This window comes from Herpailurus yagouaroundi, unplaced genomic scaffold, assembly GCF_014898765.1.
Source record: "Herpailurus yagouaroundi ecotype Mexico unplaced genomic scaffold, PumYag 187, whole genome shotgun sequence".
Taxonomy (NCBI): Eukaryota; Metazoa; Chordata; class Mammalia; order Carnivora; family Felidae; genus Herpailurus; species Herpailurus yagouaroundi.
The window spans coordinates 23445339-23471608 of record NW_024412418.1 but is presented as its reverse complement, the minus strand read 5'-3'; the positions used below and the strand labels follow the sequence as shown (position 1 = coordinate 23471608).

The following is a 26270-nucleotide window of genomic DNA, read 5'->3' as shown; positions in this document are numbered from 1 at the left end:
TTGCAGCTCCATATATTTCCTATAGGAGAAGGAATGATTAAAAACATTGTCTCACTAGCATTAAGGAATCTACGGATTATTTTCAGACTTGGTGCTACTGCCATATACCTTGATCTAAATTGAAATACAAATCTACAAAATTCACGTTACACAAAATGATAGTTTAAAGTGTGTAAGGGGTGGTAATAAGACAGAAAAGCCAACATTGTAAAATCTACATCTTTAATATACCGAGTAGCAAGGAACAATATTAGTATTTTATTCATGAAGACTACTTAAATAATCTTTACAACAACTTTATGGGCACATATATGTACATTTGTACATCAAAGTATTTTTGGAAAGTAAAGTCACATGTGATTAAAATAATGTAAGACTAAACATATCCTGTGCCATAATTTTATCACTTCTAAATTCTCATTTTAAAACAAACAGTAAGGATAATGTAACTCACTATTATTTTCTAAAATGTCCTAATCAACTTGTAGCATAGTAACACTGATCTGCCACCATGCTGACTTAGGGATCTCAAAGGGTAACAAATATGTTAGTAACTTTATTAAACCAAAACTTTTTCTGTTGAAATTTCATATTTGCTTAGAATACAAAAGAATAAAACAGAAAGAACTTCATCTTCTGCTTGTTAAAGTAATTAGGGTAAACTGAGCTTTATTTAAGATGGTCTTCTTTCAAAGGTTTTAAATAAGTTCCTGAAAGGGCACTGGCAACAAATCTTTTTAAAAGGAGACGTGTCAATTTCGTTTTCCTTGATTTTGAAGTGACTTATCTTAGACTTCCTTTTGAAATACTTCTTCCAAATTTTCTAACCATGTTTGCCTTTACTTTATGGATGTTTCTTTTATAGTCTAGAAAGGAAAAAAAAAAGACATAAAATATGGTAAAAGTATCATTCAAAAATAATTTTCACTTTTCATTCAACGTATAAAAATTTGTTAAAAATTATAACCAAATAAGAAAAATTTATTTTTAAAATTCATAGTTGTTAACTAACATGATTTAAAACATGACATGAAAAACATTAACAACATTCATTTAAAAATAGGAAATCATTTCTCCATGTTGTCAACTGAGTTTGACAGGTATCAAGTAATATCACTGAATAAACCACTACATTTACTTTTGTTCTTTTTCAACTATTCTACAAGCATTGCTCTCTTTCTTTTTTGCATCATTTTTTCCCCTCATTCTTTGGAATTACTTCCCTAAGACTTTTAAACTTTCATATTTTTCCTATTTAAGAGTATAATTTGCATCTAGTACTTCCCTAAGTGCTAATCCTGATCCCATAGCCCTTATTCCTTTTCCTGCCACCTCTCAAATGTCCATTCCTCTGGTTCTTCATAAGACTTCACCATGACTGCTCAACCAAGCCGTTAAAAACAGTGCCACTGACTTCTTTACGGATCAGCCTAATCTCTTATCCATTTTCCTGGTCACATTAGGTTTTAGTTTCAGGGGCACGTAGTCTCTTGACTCTCTTATTTCTCAGTAAATAGCAGTTACCTTCTTTCCCACTGATGTTCCTTTGTTTTTTTATTTGTACATTGTTAGTTGGAAAACTCAGATAAACATATTCTAGGAAAGGCAGCTCTAGTTCTCTCTTACTTTTCTAGTAATTTCTCATGTGTATTTGGGCATTTTCACTTGGCTATCCTAATACACATAAACTATTACTGCCCCTTAAACCAATACTTCTTTCTAAGTACTGCATTATCCTTAATAACACATAATCTTTTAACTTAGCTTTAGCTCCTCTTTGCTCTGGCAAGCACTGCAGTTTAGTATCAACTCCTACATTCTTCTCTGTAGAATTTTTTAATTCACCTCTTTTTATACATGAGATATTTAATGCATTTTTATACCACTCTTAGGAAATAAGCATATTAGGAAAACCAAATCTCTATTTGAGAAATATCAGAAATTATTTAGTTGTAAATTATGATTTCCTGGGGAAATTTTTCAGGAGACCAATGGGGCAATATATATCTATACTAATTGCACATACACATTTTTAAACATTATTAAGTTTGGCATGCTAACCAAATAATTGTAGTAAATTTTACATTTCAGGACTTTTTTGATTTTTAAAATTTTCATTAAAGACATTTCCACTGAACTTAAGGATGCCACTGGCTACCACAAAAAGTAAGGGTTTATTGATACAAAGCTATTGAGAGATTTTGTATTACTCTAATAAAGAGGATTGACAGGGAAAAAAAAAGTTTTCATGTTATTCTTAGAAACCCTCATTATCTCATGAAACCCCTTTAAATTCCAAGCACCATAATTACAAGTTACTTTAGGGAAGAAACCAAACTGGGTCTTAAAGATCTTGCTATCTGTCACAGAACCTAGCATATAGTCAGTGCATAGTAAAGAAATACTTCCTAAATGAAGTCTTATGAATTACAGTGTCAGAGAGACAAAGGTCTGGACACCAACGCCCAGATGGTGGTTTGTGCTACTACCTCTACTTTTACCAAAGATGTGGTTTTGTTACTACAGATTCATGTCACTGCCGTATGCAATTGAGAAGATGTAGCTGTCTCCATCAGCATCTTTTGCAACTTGCTAATGTGGTTTACAATATGACTGTAACTAGATACAGATTGAAGCCTGGCAATAATTATACTAATGATTCAGAGGCCAAATTATTAAAAATAATAAGCTAATAAATTTCAAGTAAACTGTAAAATACAGTTAATCATTAACTTATTAAATAATACATTTAGCTAATTATTTCAATTATTACTTAAATTATTTATGAATTCTTCTGCAGTATGGATGTAAAGAATACTGAGTTAGAAGTCTGGCTCCACCATGAAATATCTGTGTGATCTCAGGTAAGTGTTTTCTATTTTGTGTCTTAAATTTTCTTATCTGTAACATGGAAAGTCACACTTACCATGTAGTAAATGTAATGGGTAGATAAAAGGAGATTCTTATGAGAACACTGTAAAAAAAAATGTACTATACATATGTTTGGCAATCATGTTACTAAATCTCAAATTAAGAGCTGAGACATACCTGCTGTTGGTCTGTTTTCTTGTAAGTGCTTATCACTTGCATTATCTTGTCGAACACGTTTGGCAAATCCAGAATTTACCTCCGCAGTTAATGAAGTATTTGATGCAGAACTTGAGGGAAAAAAAAATTTATTTTAGTAAAGCATTTTTTATATTTGAAGTTCTAATACATATTCTACATGCAATAAAGATTAAAGAGAAAGTGAAATAATAAAACAGTTAAATTGCAACATTCCATAAAATTGGAGGTACTAAACACATTTTTGGCCCATAGGGAAATGTAGTGATTTTAATGATGTTTACTCAAGTTGGACATTATGTCTGTAGGTATATGTAACAAGTCTGTAACAAAATATTTTCAGAGTGCCCTGCTAGAATATAAGCAAACTCTATTATTCCAAGTGTAGAGATAAAGAGCACCCTGCAAGAGGTTAAAAACCAAGTTCATATTATACATTTGGAGCATGAACCTTAATCTGGAGAATATAAACAAGTGAGATTTTTGGAAACCTTGTTTTTATATCGAAGCATGGTAATAGACTGAGAATCTCTCTCTGATTACTACAATTATAGAAACTGAAATGAAAAGAATGGCCTATTTTCATTTGTTTTATCTTAAAAAAATTTTAAAGGGTCAAATTTCTAACTCAATTTGAGGTGACATATTATGACTAAACACCTACTACTATGGCCTCATGTTACAGGATATACAAATAAGTTAGGCATTAATAACCCCTGTCCTGAAAACTTACATAATGAATTTATGGGGAGCGGGGGACAAATAAGACAAATACACAAAATAATACAAGGTAAAGCAAAAAACAGTGCTGTAGGTTTTTAAACTATAAGGAGCTGTAGGTTCCTGATTTTAAAAGTAGAAAAAACAAAACAACTGAAAGACTGTGGATAAGAGGAGTTTGATCTGGGTCCTGAAAAATAGCAATCCAATCCTTCTTAATCCAAAGAGGATCAAGTTTTAACAGGCAGGGTTGGGATCCAGTGAAGGATAAACATCCCCCCTTCATACTGATTCAAATAAGGGAGTTGCTGATTAAAAAAGATATCATATGCCATTTTACAAGTTGATACTAATTTGAATGTGGGTTGCATTAACACTTGGGGGCTTCCCTGTTATGGCAACAGCTTGCTCTAACCAAATAGTAAACTGATGTGGGTGTGTTTGTGGAACAGGGAGAAGATGGATCAGTTGTATGGTAACTGACAGTGGTCAGAAATGGCAACTTACCATGATAGGAAAGAAAAACAGGCATGAGCACACTGAGTGCTGGCAAAAATAAATCAACCTATGTACCTCAATTTTTCTAGAGCCTGTGAGAAAAGTAATTATGGTACTCCAAATGTAATTTTGCCTACTCTGTTCAAGAATATAAATTATATCTACTCAGAATGCTAACAAAAAAGTACTAGTATTATGAAAGCAAACAAATTTGGTTGTAGAAATTCTCCATTTCTAAATGGTGCTAAATAAACTAAGTTACTATAATTCTGTTTGGGGTACTAACTGCCCTTTTTGGATAATATATGTATCCGCTGTCTAAGGCAAAAATTCTTTTTTGGTCATTTGGTTATTTCAAGTATAGAGATCAATGTCATGGGTTACTTTTGATAAGAGTTAGTTTTCCTAACAATTTATCTTAAAATTACCTTTATTATTATGTGGTATGATTTTTCACTTTGGTTCTAGGACCTCTGTTTTGACTCATAAATTGTTTTTACTTGAAAATTAGGCTTTCGAATAAATCTATCTGAAAGAATCTTCATATTTCGAGGAATGAAATAAAAAATAAGTTATATATTTATATATAAGTAAAATACCTGCAAACAGTTTTTTAGAATTTAGATAAAACAGTCCACTAACGAAATGTTTAACATTCATGTTACAAATTTATTTTAGATTTATGTTGGATCACAAAATAAAAAGACTTAAAATTGGTATGAGTGAAAATTCAAATTATGTTAAAGACTATATTGAGAAGAAATTTAATAACTCTTCTGGTTATGTGTCAAATATACTGTTACAACTATTAATGAAAGTAAAGATTTAACCCCGTCCCTTATAAAAGTAGTATGTTTCTGCATTATGTTAACATAATGCATCTCATATTCTTTCAGTTGAGATAGTTTCTAGTTGGATTCATTAGATGTCTTTCAGAATTTTATTATGGTTTATTTTTTTTTTTGAGAAATAGAGAGCAGGGGAGGGAAAGACAGAGACAGTGAGAGAGGATTCCAAGCAGGCTTTGTGCTGTCCGTGCAGAGTCTGATGCAGGCTCGAGCGCACAAACTGTGAGATCATGACCTGAGCCAAGATCTAGAGTTGTACGCTTAACCAACTGGGCCACCCAGGCACCCCTAGATGTCTTTCAAAACAAACCAAAAATGTATTATGAATGTGAGACTCATTTCTGGGTGCTAAGCTAGATTGTGAAACAAAGAAAAAACCAACTAACCAAATAAACACAAAGCAAACAAACCTCCAAAACTCTGATTAGTATAATTTATAAGTACAATTTTACATATGTATATATTACATTTGATAGGTTGATTTATAGTTAAATCAGTGTGCTATAGTGGTATTAAATAATCTGAAATGATTCAAAATTTCATATTCTCAACTTAAGCAGTAACTAAAAAGTTGAGTTTCATAAGTTTTTAGAATATCCAGTGCTTTTTGGACTGTAATTTTTTTTTTTTCAGAGAGAAAAACTGGTACAAAATAATTAAAATAACTATACATATGGAGCCTTCCCTTCTTCATTTTTAGAAACCACATTAGAATACACATACACACCTAAATATGTACATAAAATGGAAAATATGCTAAGTGGAAAATACCAGAGTTTATTACTCTCAAACTCATGTAGGCTTAATTGGGGAAAAGGAAGATTAAAAAAGAAAAAAAGTAATTATGTACATTTCTAGCATTAATCTCTTTTAACCTTAGTTAATGGCAGGATCTAATTATTGGTACCAGAGGGAATGTAATAGAGCAATTAATAGGCTATGAGAAATCTTACTTTCTTCATATGTCCTTTAATATTATTTCGCAATATTAGCTGCTCATGTGGAAGCTCTTTAATTCATCTAAAACCACTCTAAATATAATTTTCATACCTGGACATTTCTTGAAAACTCATTTGATTCTGATAATGATGCAAACATTTTGAAATGATAATTAGCTATAAACTTTTGCTACATCTTAGTTAACACAAAAGAGCATGCTATCAGTGAAGAACCACAAGAACCAAAAATTCCAACACTAATTAGCAGAAAGAATAACACAATTGACGCAATGAAAATTAGTGATAAGATGGATGAAACATGATGGTTAGCTAGGCTCACTCATTAAATGATTGATACTCATACAGGAGCCAGACAAATTGCATCATTCAAATTTGTGCCACAGCAAAATACAGAAATTTAAACGTTATGGATAAAGACATTCTAGAAAAATCAATCCATGAATCTTAAATCTATGTTCCAAGGTTCTGCTATACTTTGGAAGGGAAAAGGACAGATCTTAAATATGCTAATGAGGTAATACTCTATGCGGCACAGACTATTTGTAAATTTGTTTACACTAGCCCAGATGATAAGAGGTTCATGGTGGAAAACAGTAAACTTAAAAAGAGTTATCCTATCTTAGGATCTTATACTCTTCCTCATAATCACATGTCAAAGAAAAAGAGATAAAGCAATTCAGTCATTTTATAATATAACCATTTACTACAATCTTGTCATTGCATTCAGTGTCGTGGGATATAAAGACTACAAAATGGACTTTGTGTCCTATAATTCAGTATATTTAAGATTTTTTCCTTGTCTTTGATTTTTAGTTGTTTTATTGCTATATAACTAGGTATGTTTCTTGTAGTATTAATGCTGTTTGTGGTTTGCAGTGCTTCTTGAATCTGTGATTAGTTATCTTTTGTCAGTTTGGGAGAATTATTAGCCAGTATCTCCTCAAACACTGTTTTCCCCATTCTTTTTCTCATTTCTTTCTGGGACTCAAAATACACACATGTTAGATCTAATTGTGTCCCATATGTCTTTTTCACTCTTTTCCATATTTTCTATCTTATCCTTTTGCACATTGTTTTAGATAGTTTTCTGTCAATCTGTCTTCCAGTTCACTAAACTCTCTTCTGCTGTGTCTAATCTATTAAAAAAATTTTTTTTATTACTTATTTATTCTTAAATTCAGTAGATTTTCATTTTTCAGTTCTAGAATATTCATTTGATTCATTTTAATACAATACAGTTCTTTCGGAAATTGTCACTGTTTTGTTGAACTTAATCACAGTTAAAATTTTAAAGTCCCTACCTGATAATTTTAATATCTGTATCACTTATGGATCTTCAGTTTTCAGTCATTTGGTCCTGTCTCCTGGCATACTTGGTGATTTTTGCTTAAGTGCTAAACATGTAAAACAAACCAAAAACCTGTATATGCTCTAGGTATACTTCTCCAGAAATTAATTTCTTCTGGCAAGCAGGCAGGACAGAATTAGATCACTCTGATCCAAAAAGAGACTGAGTTGTTGTAAGGTCTGTTTCAGGCTTTTAAGAACTGGTCTATCTCCAGTTTGCCCTACTCCTACAGCACAGGCCTTCAAGGGTCTCAAATAAAATCCTGAAGGTTTAACAGCACCTCTTCTTCTTGATGGATCCCGGTACAGTTTTTGTGTCCCAGCTGCATGAGAATGTCAAAACTCTACTTAATACTTCTGCTTCTTTCGGCTTTATTTCTTGGCCTCTTATGCCACAGAATTCAGAACTTGGCAAACATCTTGAAGGCAAAAGCTACATATAGAACTATTTTCTTTCCTTAGATCAGTGAGACTGCTGGTAGCTGGAGTCTTCCATTTTGTGCTTGGCCTCTACACTTGATGCTTGGCAAATGCTAAATGGAAAAAAGAGGCAGAGAAGGTTTGACTCTCTATAGCTTGTCTTCCTTTCCTCTGCATCTTAGACCTTCAAGTCTTGGCTACGTTGGTTGTTCTCCAGTGCCTTTAAAGCAGCCGTTGGTTGTGTTTTATCAGCTTTTATAACTTGTTGATGGGTGGGCTCGGTCTGATATAAGCTACATTGTCATAGCCAGAAATAGAAGTCTCTTTGCTCATTACATTTTAGTCATATATCAAAATACATTTAGTCATATATCAAAATACATATTTTAGGACTGAAGCAATTAATTAATGTATAAAAAGAAAAATACCAAATGAGTAAAAGTTGTCACCAGAAGAAAAGTTAAAATTAAATGACATTTTTGAAGGCCAGAAGACTTTTCAACTTATTTTTAATTATCTGAGATATAGAATACTTTATGTAAATAGCAAGTGAAATACTTGGGATTTATCAAGATCTGCTTTTGATAATATAAATCCAGTGCTGCATTCAGAGCAATTAATTATATACACGTTTAAATATGAATTCACAGGGGGTGTTTGGGTGGCTCAGTTGGTTGAGCATCCAACTTTGGCTCAGGTTGGTCATGATCTCATGATTTGTGAGTTCAAGTCCCTCATATCAACTTTGTGTGGAAAATGTGGAGCCTGCTTCAGATTCTGTCTCCCTCTCTCTCTCTGACCCTCCCCCGCTCACACACATTCTCTTTCTCCAAAGTAAAGAAACATTAAATAAATATGTAATAATTCACAGTTTAATCACATGAAATAAAAAGCAGCTATAGGAAACAAAGTATAAAGATGATCTTATGTAAATACTGAGTCAGTTTATGTTTAATTGTACCTTGTCAACTTCCGTTTCCTTTTGGCAGCCGCAGTCATTGCCATGTAGGATGGTACTATGCTTGGTATAGGCAGAGAATGTTTAGTTGAAAATGAAGAAGAGGCAAGCCTGTATATTAAATAAAAAATAAAATGAGTAATTTTGATTTGTACTATGGAGAAAAATGAACATACACTTTCATAATTAGAATATTATTTTGTATGGATATACAAAGAAAAATATTATTGTAGACTATAAAGCCTCTCTTGCTTGCCCTAGGGTTTTCTTCTCTCTTTTTTATCTCATAGAAAGAGTTGCTCTCAAGAGATTTCTGCATCCCAACAGCATAGAAAGGTGAAGGTATCATTCTTCCCATATTTGGATTACTTGTGATTAAACAGATGAAGTGTACAGGACATGAACTGAGAAGAAGTGAGAAGGCTGTTTGCTTGGATGACATGTAGTCAGCCATACCTTAGATATATGATGATTCAGGGTAAGCTGAGGTTTGCTGAACGTGAATAAAAAATGTGAGATTTTCTTTAGTGAACATATTAATAAATAAAAGTAAACACAGTAATCCTCTGATGATGGCTTGTATCATCTAACTTTGGAGTAGGTAGGACAAACTAAATATACCTTAAGGTTTCTTCTAGTCTACTGAGGGTCAATCAACTAAGATATCAAATTAAAGACTTTAAAATATTGTGTTAGTGGATTAATATTTATAAAAACAAGATTTAATGAAGGTAAAACACTGACTTTTGTAATCAAGATAGCATACTTGACTCATGAAATAGACCTTAAATATAACTTAAGAAGAAAAAAAAGCTACGGTTTAAAGACTATGTAAACAAAACAAAATGAAATAAAAACACAAACAAAAGAAGAACTGGTAAATACTCTTTTTTGTACCTTTGTAAAATGTTATTGTTTGATAGTGATTCTTGTTCAGGTAATTTACTCTTTAAGCTGCTGGTGTCTTCACATACAGTAAATGTAGAGTCCAAATCTTCCTGTCCATATTCTTTCCTCCTGCTGAGAGGAATACCTGCTTCACATAACATTTTCAGAGAATTATCACTGTTTACATTTGAGCTGATGGTCTGAAAACTTGTAGAATGTGATGATGGTTGTAGTAAGGTCACTATAGATGAATTTTGAGTTTTTCTACAGTCTTCCGGCGTATACACAATAGGTTGAAGTTCTTTGCTGAGAGAATCATTGAGCTGCAAACTTTCAGACAGTGTAGACTTTTGGGGATGTTTTGTGTTCAAGGGAGAAGGCATTAATTTTCTTCGGGTTCTTTTTTGTGGAAGGATTTTAAACAGATTAGATTCACTTGAAGATGTACCTATTCAATAAAATTAAAAAGAAGCTCAATAATGTCACCTAAATAATTTTCCAATAACCATATCAGTTAAACAACATCACCACCAATAATAAAGTACATTTTCTGCCAACTGATTAAAATTTAAAAGACAGTTGGAAAGAAAAAACATAGTTTATTGCTAATAACTTTAAATAATGTTAATGAACTCATTATAAAGAGATTCTGGAACAGAAAATAAATAATAAATGGCTAATACCAACCCTAATTCTTAGAGATAGCAGAATTTAGATTTTATGTTTGATTTATGTTTAAGATAACAAAAAAGTACTCAATAATCGTACACACAGAGATTAATAACTTAATAACTTAGAGATTATAAAATATCACCAGTTATTTTTTAATTGGGTGGCAGTCGAGTCTAAATTAACAAGAATGGCAATAACCGATAAAATCCCAAGTGAATGAAAGAATTAAATCTGTTACTATCTCAGATATGGTGGTTAATAAAGCGTTCTGATCATTTGTTTCCTATACCATACATAATTCATCAGTTTTTGAAAATTAGATTAGTACCTTAAGATAAATGAACATAATATGAAGAGGTCAGAATACTCCTACATGGCCCTTCCTTATCACTCTGTACAAGTAAGTCTCCTAAATGTCAAGAGGTCATCAAGTTTAATGAACTTTTCTTAGCTCTATCCTACAACTTCTGTAGCTTTTCAAAATGATTTCCCTCTCCAACATCTATTACCTTCTTTTTACTTCATCCAGTAAACGTATATATTTCCCTAAAGATCTGTACTTGACCTCGTCTTATTCTACACTCTTGTAATTATCCTCTCGCCACTACTTTCTCAGTATTTTCGAACCTCCACCAATCCTTTCTCTCTTACACTTAAACTTGAAACATAATGTTGATGTCATTCTTCTGTGATTCTTAGTGATCTTTAAACAGAAACATGATATCCAGAGATTATTAGTAAGGAAATTCCTGTTTCTTGTTCCAAAATTAAGAGACAAATTGTTTTGTTTGAACTTAAGTTTGAATTTCCACAATCTAGACAGGCTTAATATTTACCTCTCAAATACCTTTTTAAAATATATAGAATAATGAATTGATTGAATACATAACAATACACTTCATCAGCTCCAGTGTGCTAATCTTGTCTTTCTTAATTAACTTTCCGCTGCTTTGCCAGTTTCATTCACGGTGAACTTCAGGTGCCTGACATGAAGCAACTTTGCTGGAGGTATATTGTCAGGAAACTACAATGTGTATTTCTGCCCATGTTTTCAAATCATGCAGTAAGATTCCCAACTAATGCTACATTTGCCTTATGATATAATACTAACTTAAATAACACTGAAAGCTACGTAAGTGTTACATATTTCAATAAAGCAATTCAAGCTTTCAACCCAGTTAGAAAATACACTTATAATAATCACTTATAATAATCAGTACGTGCATTATTCTTACTATGTTAGTTGACAATAGGCTCTGCTATGGCTAGGTTGACAATTACCCTCTAGGAAAGACAATTTAAAAACAGGAAGAAAAATATGATCCCTGTTCTACTAAGGAATTTTACTTTTCTGAGAACTAGATAAATGAGATCCAGATCTTAAAATAATTTTCCACTCCCTTTAACATGACATTTGTCAAATTTTCCATTACCAGATATTTTTATACTAATGCTGCAGTGTAAAGACAGTTACTTTTCTCCACTGTGCTGCTACCACCAATTTGGTGGCTATTAATAGCTGGAAGATTAACTTCTTTTCCCATGAGAGGCAGCAGGGGTATATAGAGGATAGAAAACTATATCGAGGATAGAGAGCTGAATTGGGAGTCAGGAGACTTGGATTCTATTTCTGGCTTCAGCAACAACTCACTGAGTGACCTTGGGCAACTCACTTAAGCAGTGTGGGCATTAATACCCCCTAAAAAAGGCCGGTGGGGGGGGGGAATACTACCTTCATGTACAGGGAGTTTTCTAGGATTAGGTAAGATCTATAAAATACTTAAGGTTCAAAGAAAGGCTCTAGATATGTAAATATGATTCAACTGTTAGCACTACTACTTTTACAGAGAAAGTTATAATTTACTTTCCATTAATACCTTATACACAGTTATCACAAAAAGAACACATTTCAAACAATGTCTCATTTTTAGTTTATCAGATATCCAGTTTACCAAAGCTGATAGTAAACTGTAATATAAACCAAAAGTGTTGGTAAAGCATACACAACTAAGTGTTCTTTAAAAATGCAGGCTTCATAACAATATTGTAAAACTTAAAACACAATGGAACATGAAATCTCAAGAGGTAAGGATTATCCAGAGTCACTATTTTTCTTGCACATAGTATCTAGAAAGGGATAATCTCTGGAGTGGCACTGGGCAAATTCCCATGATGGTGGACCACTTTTACCCTACTGCTTGTAAAGAACATGAAAACAGGGGTCTTCCATAAGACACTGAAGAAATATCCACCTGTTCTCTGGGATAATTTAAACATACACCCAACATCAAATTTTGATATCATCAGACTAACAGTTTGTCAGTGAAATCAACAGCAATGTCATTATGACACATCTTTAGCCATAATTCTGCTCTCTTGGAAAGAAAGATATGATAACTTCAAGGAGAAACATGGAGATGTGGTAGTTAATGTAGATTCACATACCATGGTTTTCCTGTGCCTGGAAGAAGAGATGCTACAAACCTACAACATACATGCAAAACACAAATCCAGAGGGTTCTTTTATATTTATCCTTTCAACTATTAAATACATACAATAATAAAAAGGGAGCAGAAAATAGATGGTCATTTCAGGACTACTTAGGCTGACTAGTTGCTCAGAAAGGCACAGGAGATAACCAGACTAAAAACAAGATTTAGAGGCTTACATAGAAATTCAGCAGTCAATCTACTGTTACTTGATAAAGAGATTATGTCTCCATTTAATCCATGAAAACTAAAAGAACACAGTAAACTGACATTTGACTTTGAATATGATTTCCAAAATATATAAACACAATTATATGATAAACAATTATTCTCCTTTAGGCGATAAAGTGAAGTATATTAAGTGGGCATGGCAAACTGGAGACTTGTTAGGTTAGGGACACTGTACATTTTAATAGGCTTTAAGAACCATTGGGTATGCTAGGTCTATGTCTATAAAAGAGATTTGCTGTACTTTTCCATTAGAGGATGTACAGTAACTTTCCAGAAGACAAGGCTTGGGGCAGTTGTAGTTTCCCCTGATTCAGACTGGGAAAATACTATCTAACAAGATTCTGTAATTCTTGGGCCTACAGAGTGGAAATGATAAAGAAGGAACCTGGAGGCAGATTATAATTCCTTTAAAAAAAGCTTCATAAAATGAGAAAAGGAATCATGCAGTTACAGACTTGCAGAACAAGGGACTCTAACAGATGATAATAGTCAATAAAATACCTCAGGAACATGGTGTCACACAGGAGAGGATAGCAAATTAAAAATGCATTGTTATAGGCTCTTAAAAAGTGGGATAAAAATGATTGGTAGCCCCTTGGAAGGACAGCATGTCTTCTCTCCTGGGCATTTCCATCCCCCAAACCAACTGGCATCATCATATATTTGAGTATAGGAGGCAGTAGGTAGCAATGTATCTTATGGTCTAGAAATAGCAGTTTTGGGACTCTAGCTCTTCAACACATTGTAAGTATACTGCATTTCTACTGCTCTGAAACAATTATGATCCATGGGATATAAATGAATATGTTGAAATTCATTTCCAGATAATAACAGCAACCATGTCAAGACACCTAAAAGAAGTCACTACTATTATTTCCAATCTAGTATCAATGTTTATTTTAATTACAAAAGGAAAAAAAAAGTTTTCATCAGCTTTGGTACAAGAGAAACAACTAAGAGGACTGTATCCGTATAAAGAGAAGTCACTATTTGTTCATCCACCCAGTATTAAGCACCCACCATGTTCCTGACCTTTTTTAGGTTTTGAGAATCTAGCAGTAAACAAGACATTTAATAACTTACGTTTCTGGGGAGAGAGGGAAGAAAAGTAAATTATCTTAATTAAGATAATCATGACAAATTCATTTAAATTCAATAAAACATAGAAATGTAATAGAGAGCGATGGGAGATAGGAAGGGTGTTAATTAGATGGCCAGGGAAGGTGATTCTAAAGATGGGAGATGGGATGCGACTTGAACGGCTGTGAAGGAGCCAGCCCTACGAAGATCTGGGAAAGAAGCAGAGGAAATAGCAAGTGCAAAGACCCGATGGCAACAATAAATTTGTTGAGCTCAAGGAAAAGAAAGAAGACTAATGTGATTGAAGTGTAGTGAGTCAGAGGGAGAACAGAAATAAGAAGAGGCCAGAGAGTTCAAAAGGGGCCAGCCAATGTTAGGGCTTATGAATGGGATAAAATGAGATATTCTAAGTGCAAAGGGCTATCTGTGGAGGATTATTTTAAACATGGATATGAGGTGATATGATTTATGTTTTAAAAAAAGATTGCCTTGTTTAATGTGTAGATAACAATATGAATGGGTGAGAGAGGAAACAGAGAAATCAGTAACATAGCTATTGCTACAGCTCAGGCAAAAAATGAGAGCCTGGACTAGACTGGTAGCAGTATGATTGGATGTGGGAAGGGTGTTGTAATCAAATGACCAGATTAAAATTATATAAATTCAGAACATTTTCAATGACATACATACATGTGACTAGCTGCCCAATAATCAGGACCAAAGATAAGGACTTCACACAAAGGAGCAGTATTTCATATAATTTAATCAACAAAATTGACAACTTTCAGTGAAACCATAAGCCATTTCTATGTGAGCAATTACAGAAAAGTTCAAAAGGTCCTAAATGTCATTCCTTCAAATTTGGCATCCTCATTGTTACTGACAGCTTCCTCCCCCCACTCCCACTTATCACATTTGAGGTCCTGTCCTCTACTGAGGAACTCTGATTCAAGTAAATGCAGGTGTCTAGGAATGCTTCCTTCCCTGTCTAGTTTGGATGCTCATGGACCTGAGGCAGCAGATACTTTTTGGGGTTTGAGGATATAGCTTCTTATTCAGAGATGATGGCTGTTATTATCATGCTTGGGTAAGGAAAAGGAAAGAACAGGAGAGAGGAGAGAGGTTCAGTAGGAAATGGTTCTAGAAAAGGGTGGCAGAAAGACAATTACTGAAAATGGACTTTGGTTCCTAGGAATTTATACAAAGGGAGGGAAAGATTTAAGTGAACAGAATGATACAGAAAGAGTATCCTTTTTTAGGTCAGGCACTCTACTTTCTCTGCAAATTCATCTCTAGACACCCTCTAACAATTGAAACAGATTTATCTTCAGTTCTAGGCATAGACCTACTGTGATTTCAGATACAAGGACTGACTGCTCCACCCCCAATACCTTGTTGATTGATTGTTGCATTCAATTCCTTAAAAAGGAGCCACTGCATTTTAATGCGTATTTAGTGAAGCTTCAAAATGCAAATGTGGTCCCATAATGAATGCATTTTGATCAAATAATATATGATATACATGATATCAGAACCTTTTCTTTTTGATAGGGAGGGAAGACAGAAAGGCATCAAATACTTGGAAGAATTTCTCGCTGGAAGAACGAGAACTTGGTTGGCTTCACCTTGTACGTGTTGTTTTAGAAGCATCCATGGTACAAGAAGGGACATGAAGGTTAACTTTGCAAAAGACAATCAATTTTAACCAAGATGGTAATCTGAGTAGAGGCATCTAGCTTTCCTTCCACATTTCCTTTAAAATGACCATATAATAAAAATAGGAGAAAACTTGTCTTAATGTTGGTGATAAGGGAAGAATATTATCTGCACACTAGGACATTAGAGGACTTTAGGGATGATACTGTGTACCTAGAACTAGAATAAAGAAAGACATGGAGGAGAATATGACAAAATATTCCCCCACCTCATCCTTCAGTGCTATCCCTGGGAGTTGAGTAAAAGACACTGGCAGAATGTTACTAGAGTCCCTTACATTAGGAATAGGAATGAGGGAGTAGATGAAGTAGAAGTAGAAAGGATGAGACAAAGCTATGGGATACAGTAAAATGGTAATATCTGAATACTAGCAGTAGCACTAAGAGGCCCTCAAACCCAGTCCTGGCCCAGCTGTCTCAATATTGAGAGGAGTACAGAACAGAAAGTACCCAAACCTGTGGGCCTTGCTCCTAGCACTGGTACCACACTACACATGGATCAGAAGATCTTGGGCAAATGGCAAAGTTTCTAGCTGATACTACCTAGAGCTCTGGTTCCTTTTCTATACTCCTGGGGCTGTTAGATCCACGAAAAGGAATGCATTTGTCCCCCATTTGTGGACCCTAATTTCTACTTGAGTATTAGCAAGTTATGGGCAAAGCATACTGATAACACGTATTGAGGGAACTCACTGGATCAGTAAAAAGATATGGCAGAACAAAGGAATGGCAGAACTGGCATACAAACTCAGGCCTGCTGATAATCAAGATGCATGTTCTTCACTCCCACACAAGATGGAGTCCCTACCACATGGAGAATGAAACCGATTAGAATAATGGCTAAATAAAACATGGGACATTCATAACTACAAAATTATTTAAAGCCATGTTTCATAGATTATCTGAAAATATGGAAAAATGAAGTAGTGTACAAACTGTACACACAGCATGATCTCAATTTTGAAAACAAAAAACATACACATACAAACTCTGCAAGCAAAAAAGGTGGGGGAAAGTTAAAGAAAACAGCAGAAGGAAATATGCATAATCTATTAAAATATTAGTGATTACGGATGGAAAAATTCTGAATGTTATTTTCTTCTTAAAGCATTTGACCACTTTTGTAATAAATGTATAATTGCTCTTCCAAAATTGTAAATAGCAAAAACATTTTTTAAAATAAGAGTAATGTAAGGAATGAGACAAAAACAAATAAAAACCTAGCTCTCTGAAGCCTCAGAAAATCTCAGGAATTGGAGGCATGAGGATGACTCTGAAGGCACAGGGTGGAGCTAAAAACAGAACTGATTGAAAGTCTGTATAAGGAAGTTGGACCCCCTAAATTCTTACCCCATCAATATCATCTGTCCTGCCAGGTGATTATTCCTTCATCACCCTGTTAAAAGACATGAGGTTTTATTCTCTGGACAGGTGGAGACTTGGGGCCATCATGCACAGCTTACATTAGGGTTTTTTTAGTAATTTCTCAATAATGAATGCACAGATTTTTCTCCTACTGCTCTAATACACTGGTGCCAGACTTACACACCTCCTAAATGGGAAATCAGAATTCTTCATAGACAAACTATAACAATAAAGACATAGGTACTCACATTTTCAGGCTCCCCAAAACTATTTTTTTGGAGATCACCATAAAGTAAAGCTGAAAGACCTAACTATGTACACAGAATATAACTAGGGTCACCAGATGTTTGAGTATATATTTTTCAACACGATAATCTGGATAGAGAATTACATGCAGGAAAAAAAAAAAAAGAGAGGAAATAGACAATGTAGAAATAGAAGACTGTATTAGAATAACCACAATTAATATCTTCAGAGGGATGAGAAATTACTACATTCATGAAATAGAAACAAAATGTTATGGAAAGAAACACTGAATTACTAAAAAGAGTTCTTAGAAATCTAAAATATGAGAGGGACGAAAAATCAAAATAAAGTCTGTAAGATCAAGTGGAGGACATCTCTTAGAAAGAACAAGCAAACCAAAAGAGTTAAATACAAGAAGGCAAATAAAAGAATTAGAGGCTCAACCCAGGAAATCCAACACCAGATTAGTTAAGAGTCCAAAGACAGAGCAGGAAGTAGGAAAAAATATTATTATATGGAGGTACATGTATGTATATGTGCACACATACATATATGAACATTTCTCAGAGTGAAAAGATAAAGATTTTCAGAGAGAGAGAAGCCCAGACTATTTAGTTTAATGAAGTAAAAAAGACTAATACCCAGGGTACATCATTGTGACATTTCAGAAAACTAAGGATAAAGGGAAAATCCCAAAATCTTCCTTAGAGGAAAAAGTCATACACAAAGTATGGGGAATAAAAATGGCATGTCACTTAACAGCAACACTGGGATTTAGAAATCAGTGGAGCCAATATCTACATGGTTCTCAGAAAAATCATTTCCAACCTAGAATTCTATACCTAGTCAAATAACCAGATAATATAATGCCAAACATGCACTATCTGAAAAAATTTACTTCCTGCACACCCACTGGAAGACTCTATTGGAGGATGCATTTCTGTAAAATAAGGGAGAGTAACAAAAAAGAGGATGGGGAAAAAAGCAAGTACTACATACAGAAACAATAAAGCTATACAAGAAAGAAAACTTACATATTTTTTTGGCTCAAGAGGAAACAATATTTACTTGAACACACCCTAGAGATTTATTTTTACAAAGCTGAAAAACTTTTGGAAAGATGGAGTAGGGGAGGAAACATATATAGCATGTAAAGGTATTAAATACTTAGGGTCCAAAGTAAAAAAAATTAGTAGATGATATTTAAAATTGGAAAAATGTAAGCAAATAGGAATTAGCAGTATAAATTTGAAATTTGGAAATTAAAAGGAAAAACCAGAAGTTACCGCTAAAAGGGGAATAAGAATTGGGAATGGGCAACAAAATGGCAGAGATATTTCCACAAATAGGAGTACCTGTTAGCTTTCTAACCTATGCACTATGTACATATTAAAAAGTATGTATTATTTTATAAAAATGTAAGCTGGATTTTAAAAGCAGATGAAGGTGGAGAGGGGAGAGAAAGCAGAGGGGGAGGCAGACAAACACACATACGCACCCACACGTAAGAGTTTTGATGAAAATAAAATAATCAGACTTTGGAGCTGTTAAGGGAAAAGCAGGCCAAAATATGTATCTTGCTTGTTCTGGGAAGGCTTTACTCAAAATCTGTGGACCCCAAGTGGGGTCAAGCTAGCCAAAGCTGTGAAGTTTTACATTCAAAAGTCTAACTGAAACATGTAAACAAATAATATGAAAGGAATGGGCAAAAAGAAGAGCATATGAATGTTCTAGGCCTAGGGAAGGTGGGAAAGATCTTTACTTAGCCCTACTCTCTAGAGGCTTACCACCAACCTCCCTCCCCATGTCATGTTTTCTCTGGCATATAACAAAAAGCAAGGGAGAACAACTTCCTACTTGGAAAAATTTAAAAAGGGCTAATAAAAATGTGACTCAATTATCAGAAATAAATCATTCAATATGGTGAGAAATGGATAAAACAGATTTAAAGTCATGAGTTCCAGAATGAAGGAAAATTCCTTTTCTTCAGGGAACTGCCTGTGTAATCTGAATGCCAGCAGATGTAATGTTGATATACCAAAAATATATAGAGAACAATAGCAGAAATAAAAATAACATTTAGGATAGCAAAATCTCTAAGAAAGAAGACATACTTTGTATAAGAACAAGGATTTAATCAGTTTGTCTTCAGATATTCTAAGTGTCTTAAAGATCTCCAGCTTTAGTTATTGGATTTCTTATACCTATCTTTACCTTCACATTTAGATTCCATGTGATGACATAATATACTTTAATTTCTTTATATGTTTGTTGAGAAATATTCCGATGATTAAACAGAGAGAGGTCACTTTAAGGATCCGCAAATTTTCTATTACTATTTTCTACTTAACCGGATTATATAAAATTGTAAAAACACTTTGGGAACTACTCAGAGAATTGTTCACTGAAAAATAACTTTGGTATTTCTTTAGTTATAAAGGCCTAATACAATTATTCTCAAGTTCAAGAGGATCTTTTTAGGCTTATTAACACTTCACATTGTTGAAGGCACATATTAATGAGGTAACAATATAATGCACCTGATTGCTATTTCTAGAATCATGAGGCTTTTCTTAAAAATAACAATTTAACAAAAATACATATGACATGCTAAAGACTTATTGATAAACTCCTAGTTTAGGAAAGAGGGTAGGCGGTGGAAGTTACACGATTAAATAATAGAACTTTTCGAAATAATTATGTGCTATAATTCAAAACAGGATTTTAAAAGTAATCAGAGATAGGACTACTGAAAGATATAGAAGAGCTCCTCTTCTAAACCCTATAATAAGTTGTGTTTAATGAATCCAATCCTAGTCTTTGTAATACTTATCCATTAATAGTTTACGAAACATCTTAAAATATTTATATGATGCTTTAAGGCATCTTATGTACAACTGAAAATGTGCATTTCAGAATAAAGTGGTTAGTGTTCTATTCATCTGTTCCTGCATTATGGCTAGAGATTTCCCGCTTTAAAAAGTTTGTTTACTGTAAGTCCATAGAGAGGCTTAAAAAGGAAGTCAGACAAAAACATTTTGTTGAGACTGCCAAGTTTTAGAAGCCTTTCAAAAGACTTTCAAGTATTAAAACCACTTTTAAAATGAACTGTAAATGCAAGCACTAAAGTTGTGGATTAGATGGAAAAAAAAATACAATTTTCATCTGTGATTGTCCAGATTGTAACACAATATTACCTAGGTTACAACTTATGTACATTAACATTTGTGTAGTTTGTATAGTATTATACAGAATAAAATATGCTAATATAAGCCACAGCTTAAAATCAAAATAAAAACAGTGACAATCATAATGAAATTACAATAATTTGCTTCTCCATTAAATTACATTTGTTAGTGATGAAAAGAAATTATGAATAAATATTTGATCCCTGGGTAAGGAGTTAATGAAGAAGTAAATGAAATTGATATACTAATTAATCTGCCACTTGCCATCTCTTTCTCAAACTTCTGGAATTTTAAGGAATATGATCAATTATGGTAGTATAATAAAAACAGTAAGTTGTATATTTTGACTTTGTTAATGAAATATAGGACAGTCTCATGAAAAAGTATATGCAAAAGACCTGAAGAGAAACATCTAAAAATGTATTTATTGGCTGTATTGTTCTTTAAGCCATTTAAATCCACCTCCAAGCACAATCTAGTCTTCTTCATTATTTCTATCAATATTTCATTTCTCCAAGAACCCTATCCCACAGATTTGGTTGAGGAATCTGAAACATTTCTAGTAGAAAGCAGAAACAGATTGCTTTCATATCTATCTTTCTGAAAGTAGTTTTAAGGAATGTCTAAAAAAAAATCTTGCTAATATTTATTAACTTAAAAATTATGCCTAAAACTTAAAAAATGTTTTAATATTTATATTTTATTATAAAAATTTCCTTAAATAGGCCCTAGTATTGTTATATTATTAACATATGTGTAAGTATAGTATTATATATAATATATGCCACTTATTACCTGATCCTGCTAATATGCCAGGATATTATAGATTTAAGTTAATTATGTATTATATAATATTATACATGTTTATAATGTTTTAATAATTATCACACAGTAATTATATAAAAATATATAATAATAAACTATGTATATTGTATAATACCTGGCTACATTAGCAGATCAGGGAAGAAGAAATAGTGGTGGTATAAATGAACTAAATCTTCATCAATCAGAATCAGAAGATGATAAAAATCTAAACATAGATAAATCAATAAACAGCAGTGTAAGCATACTGTTTAGAAATACTAGATAAATTCTAGCAGTTTGTTATGTCATCCATCATGAGTTTCAAGTGAACAACAGAAGAAAAACTGATATGCTGATTTTCCTAAAGGTAGTTATAAGAATGTTGGTATATTTTTACTTTTAAATAATTCTTTGATTATTATTTTTTATTATAAGAAATGCCCTTAAATTAATAAATTATTAAGAAAGTCAGGTCTAAATAATTTTAAACCAAATGTCACTGTGATATTCCTATGTCACAGAAATCATGGCATTTAGCTATCTATCTATATTTAAATGTTTATTTATTTGAAAGAGACAGTGTGAGCAGGGTAAGGGCAGAGAGAGGGGGAAAGAGAGAATCCTAAGCAGAAGGATTAGGATTAGGACCCTAAGTACACTCGGAGCAGAGCCTGACACGGGGCTTGATCTCATGAGTGCAAAATCATGACCTGAGCCGAAATCAAGACACTTAACCGACTGAGCCACTCAGGTGGCTAGCAATCTATATTTTTTAAATGAATTTCTACTTTAGAAATTCCCACTTTAAAGCAGGTCTTACTTCTTTCCTAACTACAGATCACAGAAAAGTCACAGTGGGTACCATCTCACACAAAGAACCAGAATTTAGTATTAGATTATCTTATAATTTGTTGTTCACAGCAAGAAAGTGACATGCTCAAAATCATATCAATCATATTTGTTTTTGACCCGAACTCAAGTCTCTTGCTGAATTCAGGTAAAGAAACCAAAGTAAAAGCATATATAATTATAATGAAGACTTAAAAAAATAAAATTTCACAGATTCAAAAATATGAATAGAGGTAATATATAATTTCATCTCCCCAAAACAGATTCTATCTCCTGACTACTACTGTCAGAAAAAGAACATTAAGAGTGAATGAAATATGGGTATTTTTATAATTTAAAGTTGGGTTACATAAAAATTAAAAAATCACCATGAATAAAAGAAAAAAAGTACCACACATGGCAAAGGATTTAAAGCTCTTGTATGTGTACATGTCTCTGTCTGGGTGTGTGTATATATATATATATATATATATATATATATATATATATATATATATATCTGTGTGGTTGGTTATCTTTGGTCTACCAAGAAAGAATTCTTAAAAGATGAATAAGAAACATGAAAGAGAAAAAGAAAGCAAAGGAAGTGAACAGGTAATTTAGAATGAATCACAACTGGACAAAAGCACATAAAAAAATGCCCACGTTCATTACCCATGTAAAGTGGTAGATTCTACAGTTATAATAGTTCTGGGGAATAATTTGACAATGCATATCAAATACTGTGAAAATGTACATACCCCTTGATCTAGCTATTCTATTTTTTAGGGGCTTAGCCTAAGGAAATAATTAGACAAGCTGTGAAACATAAACACACAGAGAGATGTTTAGTGGAATGTTACTTGTTAACAGCAATAAAATGAAAACAAACTAAACATTCATTGGTAGGGGATTAGGTAAGCATGCAATTGTTAAAAGTAATTTAATTTCATATTTGATAGGAAAATGTGCGTAACAAGTGGTTCGGTGAGAAAAAGCTGGTGATCAATTCTATGTATAATAGATCTCAATATTTATTGTTTAAAAAATACCAACTGCATATGAATGCTTAGAAAAAATGTCCAACTATTAAAACAAAATATTAATAGACGTTAATGAAAGACATCTTATTTCTTTTGGCTGGACTTCTTTTTCCAAATTCAAATAAATGAACATTTATTGCTAAGATAATAAAAAGGCTAAAATATTAGTGAAAGGAGCAATAAGGTTAAAAATGAATTACAGAAAACAGTTTCTGACGGAGTGGTAATCACTGTAACAGAAATACAAAAAATATGGTGGAAATGCAAGGCTATGTACAGGCCAAGGAGAGAGGACTCAGTAAGGGAAGGTTCATAAAGAAAGCAGAATCTGAACTGGACTCTCAGCGGGGATAAGGATTTTAATAAGTTAGGATGTGGGATGAAGCAAGAGGAAACAGCATTCAAGATTGAGGGAAAAGCTTGGAAACTAGAGAGGCAAGAAACAGAGTATGTTTAAGAAAAGCCCGGGACACCAAGTGCTGTAGAAAAGTAAGTCTGCAGCTTGAAAACAGACTGGCAAAAGCCTTAAGAAGGCTCTCCTAAATAAGGGGTCTGCACTTTATTAGGAAGATAATTGTAGTGTGAAGGGCAGACTGGAGAGAGGAGAGACAAGAAAAATGGAAACTAGTTTAGATATTGCTATTATTATTCATTTCTTACATCACATTTTCTCAAAGTGTTTTAAAATAAGTTGAATGAAGAACCATCATTCTATTTCCTGTTTTTCTCTCTTGGTTTTAAATAAATCTCTAAAACACAAGTATGAATTGGCAATTTCATGTGATGTCTTAGGTACGAGGGGGTCTATATTTTTTAGCTTTCTGAAATATTCCACAGATGGTTCCTTTAAATAAAGAGACTAGATAATTTATCACTAATGAGTGAAAAATCCCTCTCTTAAAAAATGGGCAGGCCTTCTGGGGTCATCTTTTGATGTGCCATATCAGGTGTCCTGAGTGATTTTACCCAGAGGAACTAATTTATCAAGAGCTTAAGACTGCAAACGTTAAAAGATTTACAGAGCTGTACGTTAGTGTAAAAAGCAGAATGCAGTATTTAGCAAACATGAGTCACAGGCTGCAAAGCAGCGTTCACGACAGGGAGACATTGATGAATGGGATTAGATCTAATTGAGGCTTGGTACAAAATGATGGCAAGGATTTTTCTTTTGCTAGTACTCATGTTAATATGTACGTGAGGAGGTATTTTGGGAAACTATGCTAAATTAAAATTAGTTGGCAAAGGTCTAAAGTGAAATCAAATATTAATATATGCATTTCAATAAACACTTCTAGGCTACAAATGCTTGATACAATTACTGTACTAATCATAAATCTGGATTCCTTTAACAGCCTTATGACTCATGGAATTCAGTTGCAAATGATACAGGTGAGTGAATTTTAACTATTTAAAAGATATGTAACTTTAAGGTACTACTGATTAACCATACATACAATAAACATTTTATAATGCATTCATATGACACTATTGTGGTTACTGCAGTATTAATGCTTATATAGATAGTTTACAGCTATTTACAAATATTGCAAAGAGAGAATACATTTTCCTACGTATTAAAAAATTGGCATAGTGTTTTAAATTAATCCAACACTCTGAGTAATAAATCAACCATAACCTTTTGATACTTGCCTTTGTGGGAAATAGCAGATACCATGTTTTCCACTCAGTCTCATTTTCCTACTATTCATGCTTTTTTTAAGGGGGGGGAACAATGCAAGAACCTTATAATTTATAGTAACACTTACAGTTATGGATGAGCAACTGAACACTGTTTTGTCTATGAGGAGAATAAGGGTCAAATGAAATGTATTTAGGGATATAAACATGACTTCCATTGTCTATTGGTAATGATTAAATTTTATTGCCAAATGGGAAAATACATGGAAAATTTAGGTTATAAATATTTTTGCTATTTCATATTTATTATATGAGGAATTCATCTAGAGACTTATTTTTTTAAATAAGACTTATTTTTTTAAATGACATATTCAATTTTAGGTAATTTTAGGGTAAACCTAAACTTACATTGGAACTATATTCAATCATAATAAATCTACTATATAGAAGACACTGATTCTACTGGTATCTTTTATTGTACTTTAAGATAAAAACCACTAACATGAGGTACAAAATTTAAGAAAAGGAAAGGTTAGAGACAGAAATATTACTAAATGTGAGTTTCCAGATGGATAATGAGGAAATCTTGACTTTTCATTTAATGTCAGGAATTTTATCCGTTCCATAAATAAACCTTGCTGCCAGCACCCCCATCCTGCATGGCACTCAGTGAGTGCACTTTCTGTTTTCCAGACCTAAAATAGGTGCATGTTTTACTCCAAGTAAACAGACATTTAGTTTGGAGGCAAAGATTTCAAGTCAAATAACTATTCCAAAATCAAGCACTGACATTGGTAAGATATTAAAATGAACAAAATTTTAAAAGTTAGTTTCTTAAGAGATAATACAGGCTTATTAATAAGAAAAATTTAAATAATCCATGTAACAAAAATATAAAATATTGCATTTAGGAATTTAATAACAAACGTACAAAATATATACAAAGAAAGTTCTGTTCTAAAATTTTGCTGAGAAACATCTAAGAAAATATGAATATGGAGAGACACACTATTGCAGAATGAGAAGATTTGATGGCGAAAAAATGTGAAGACAAAATTAACTTATAAATTTTTACAAATATTTTATTTCTTTGGAATTGAAAAAATTATACTAAAATTTATTTCTTAGGGGCAGCTAATAGCATTTTAAAAACAGAATAATGAAGGGGGACTAGCACTGCTATATATCAAAGATACTATCAAGTATCAGTTATGAAAATAATAGCTACTAGTTCTAGGACAGACAAATAAGCTAAAGAATAGGACA

The 26270-nt window shown here is 32.9% G+C and overlaps 1 protein-coding gene across 2 annotated transcripts in view; it reads right to left on the bottom strand.

The window, feature by feature from the left end:
• Window positions 1-208: 208 nt before the first annotated feature.
• KIF18A (kinesin family member 18A) overlaps window positions 209-26270 on the bottom strand; it is an 80781-nt gene continuing 54719 nt past the window's right edge. For both annotated transcript variants that reach the window (XM_040495559.1, XM_040495561.1), the window contains exons 15-18: window positions 9714-10152; window positions 8820-8927; window positions 3049-3158; window positions 209-866 (exon numbers count right to left, since the gene is read on the bottom strand). In XM_040495559.1, coding sequence (XP_040351493.1) covers window positions 784-866; window positions 3049-3158; window positions 8820-8927; window positions 9714-10152 — 740 coding nt within the window. In that variant the 3' untranslated portion in view covers window positions 209-783. The remainder of the gene's footprint in view (window positions 867-3048; window positions 3159-8819; window positions 8928-9713; window positions 10153-26270) is intronic.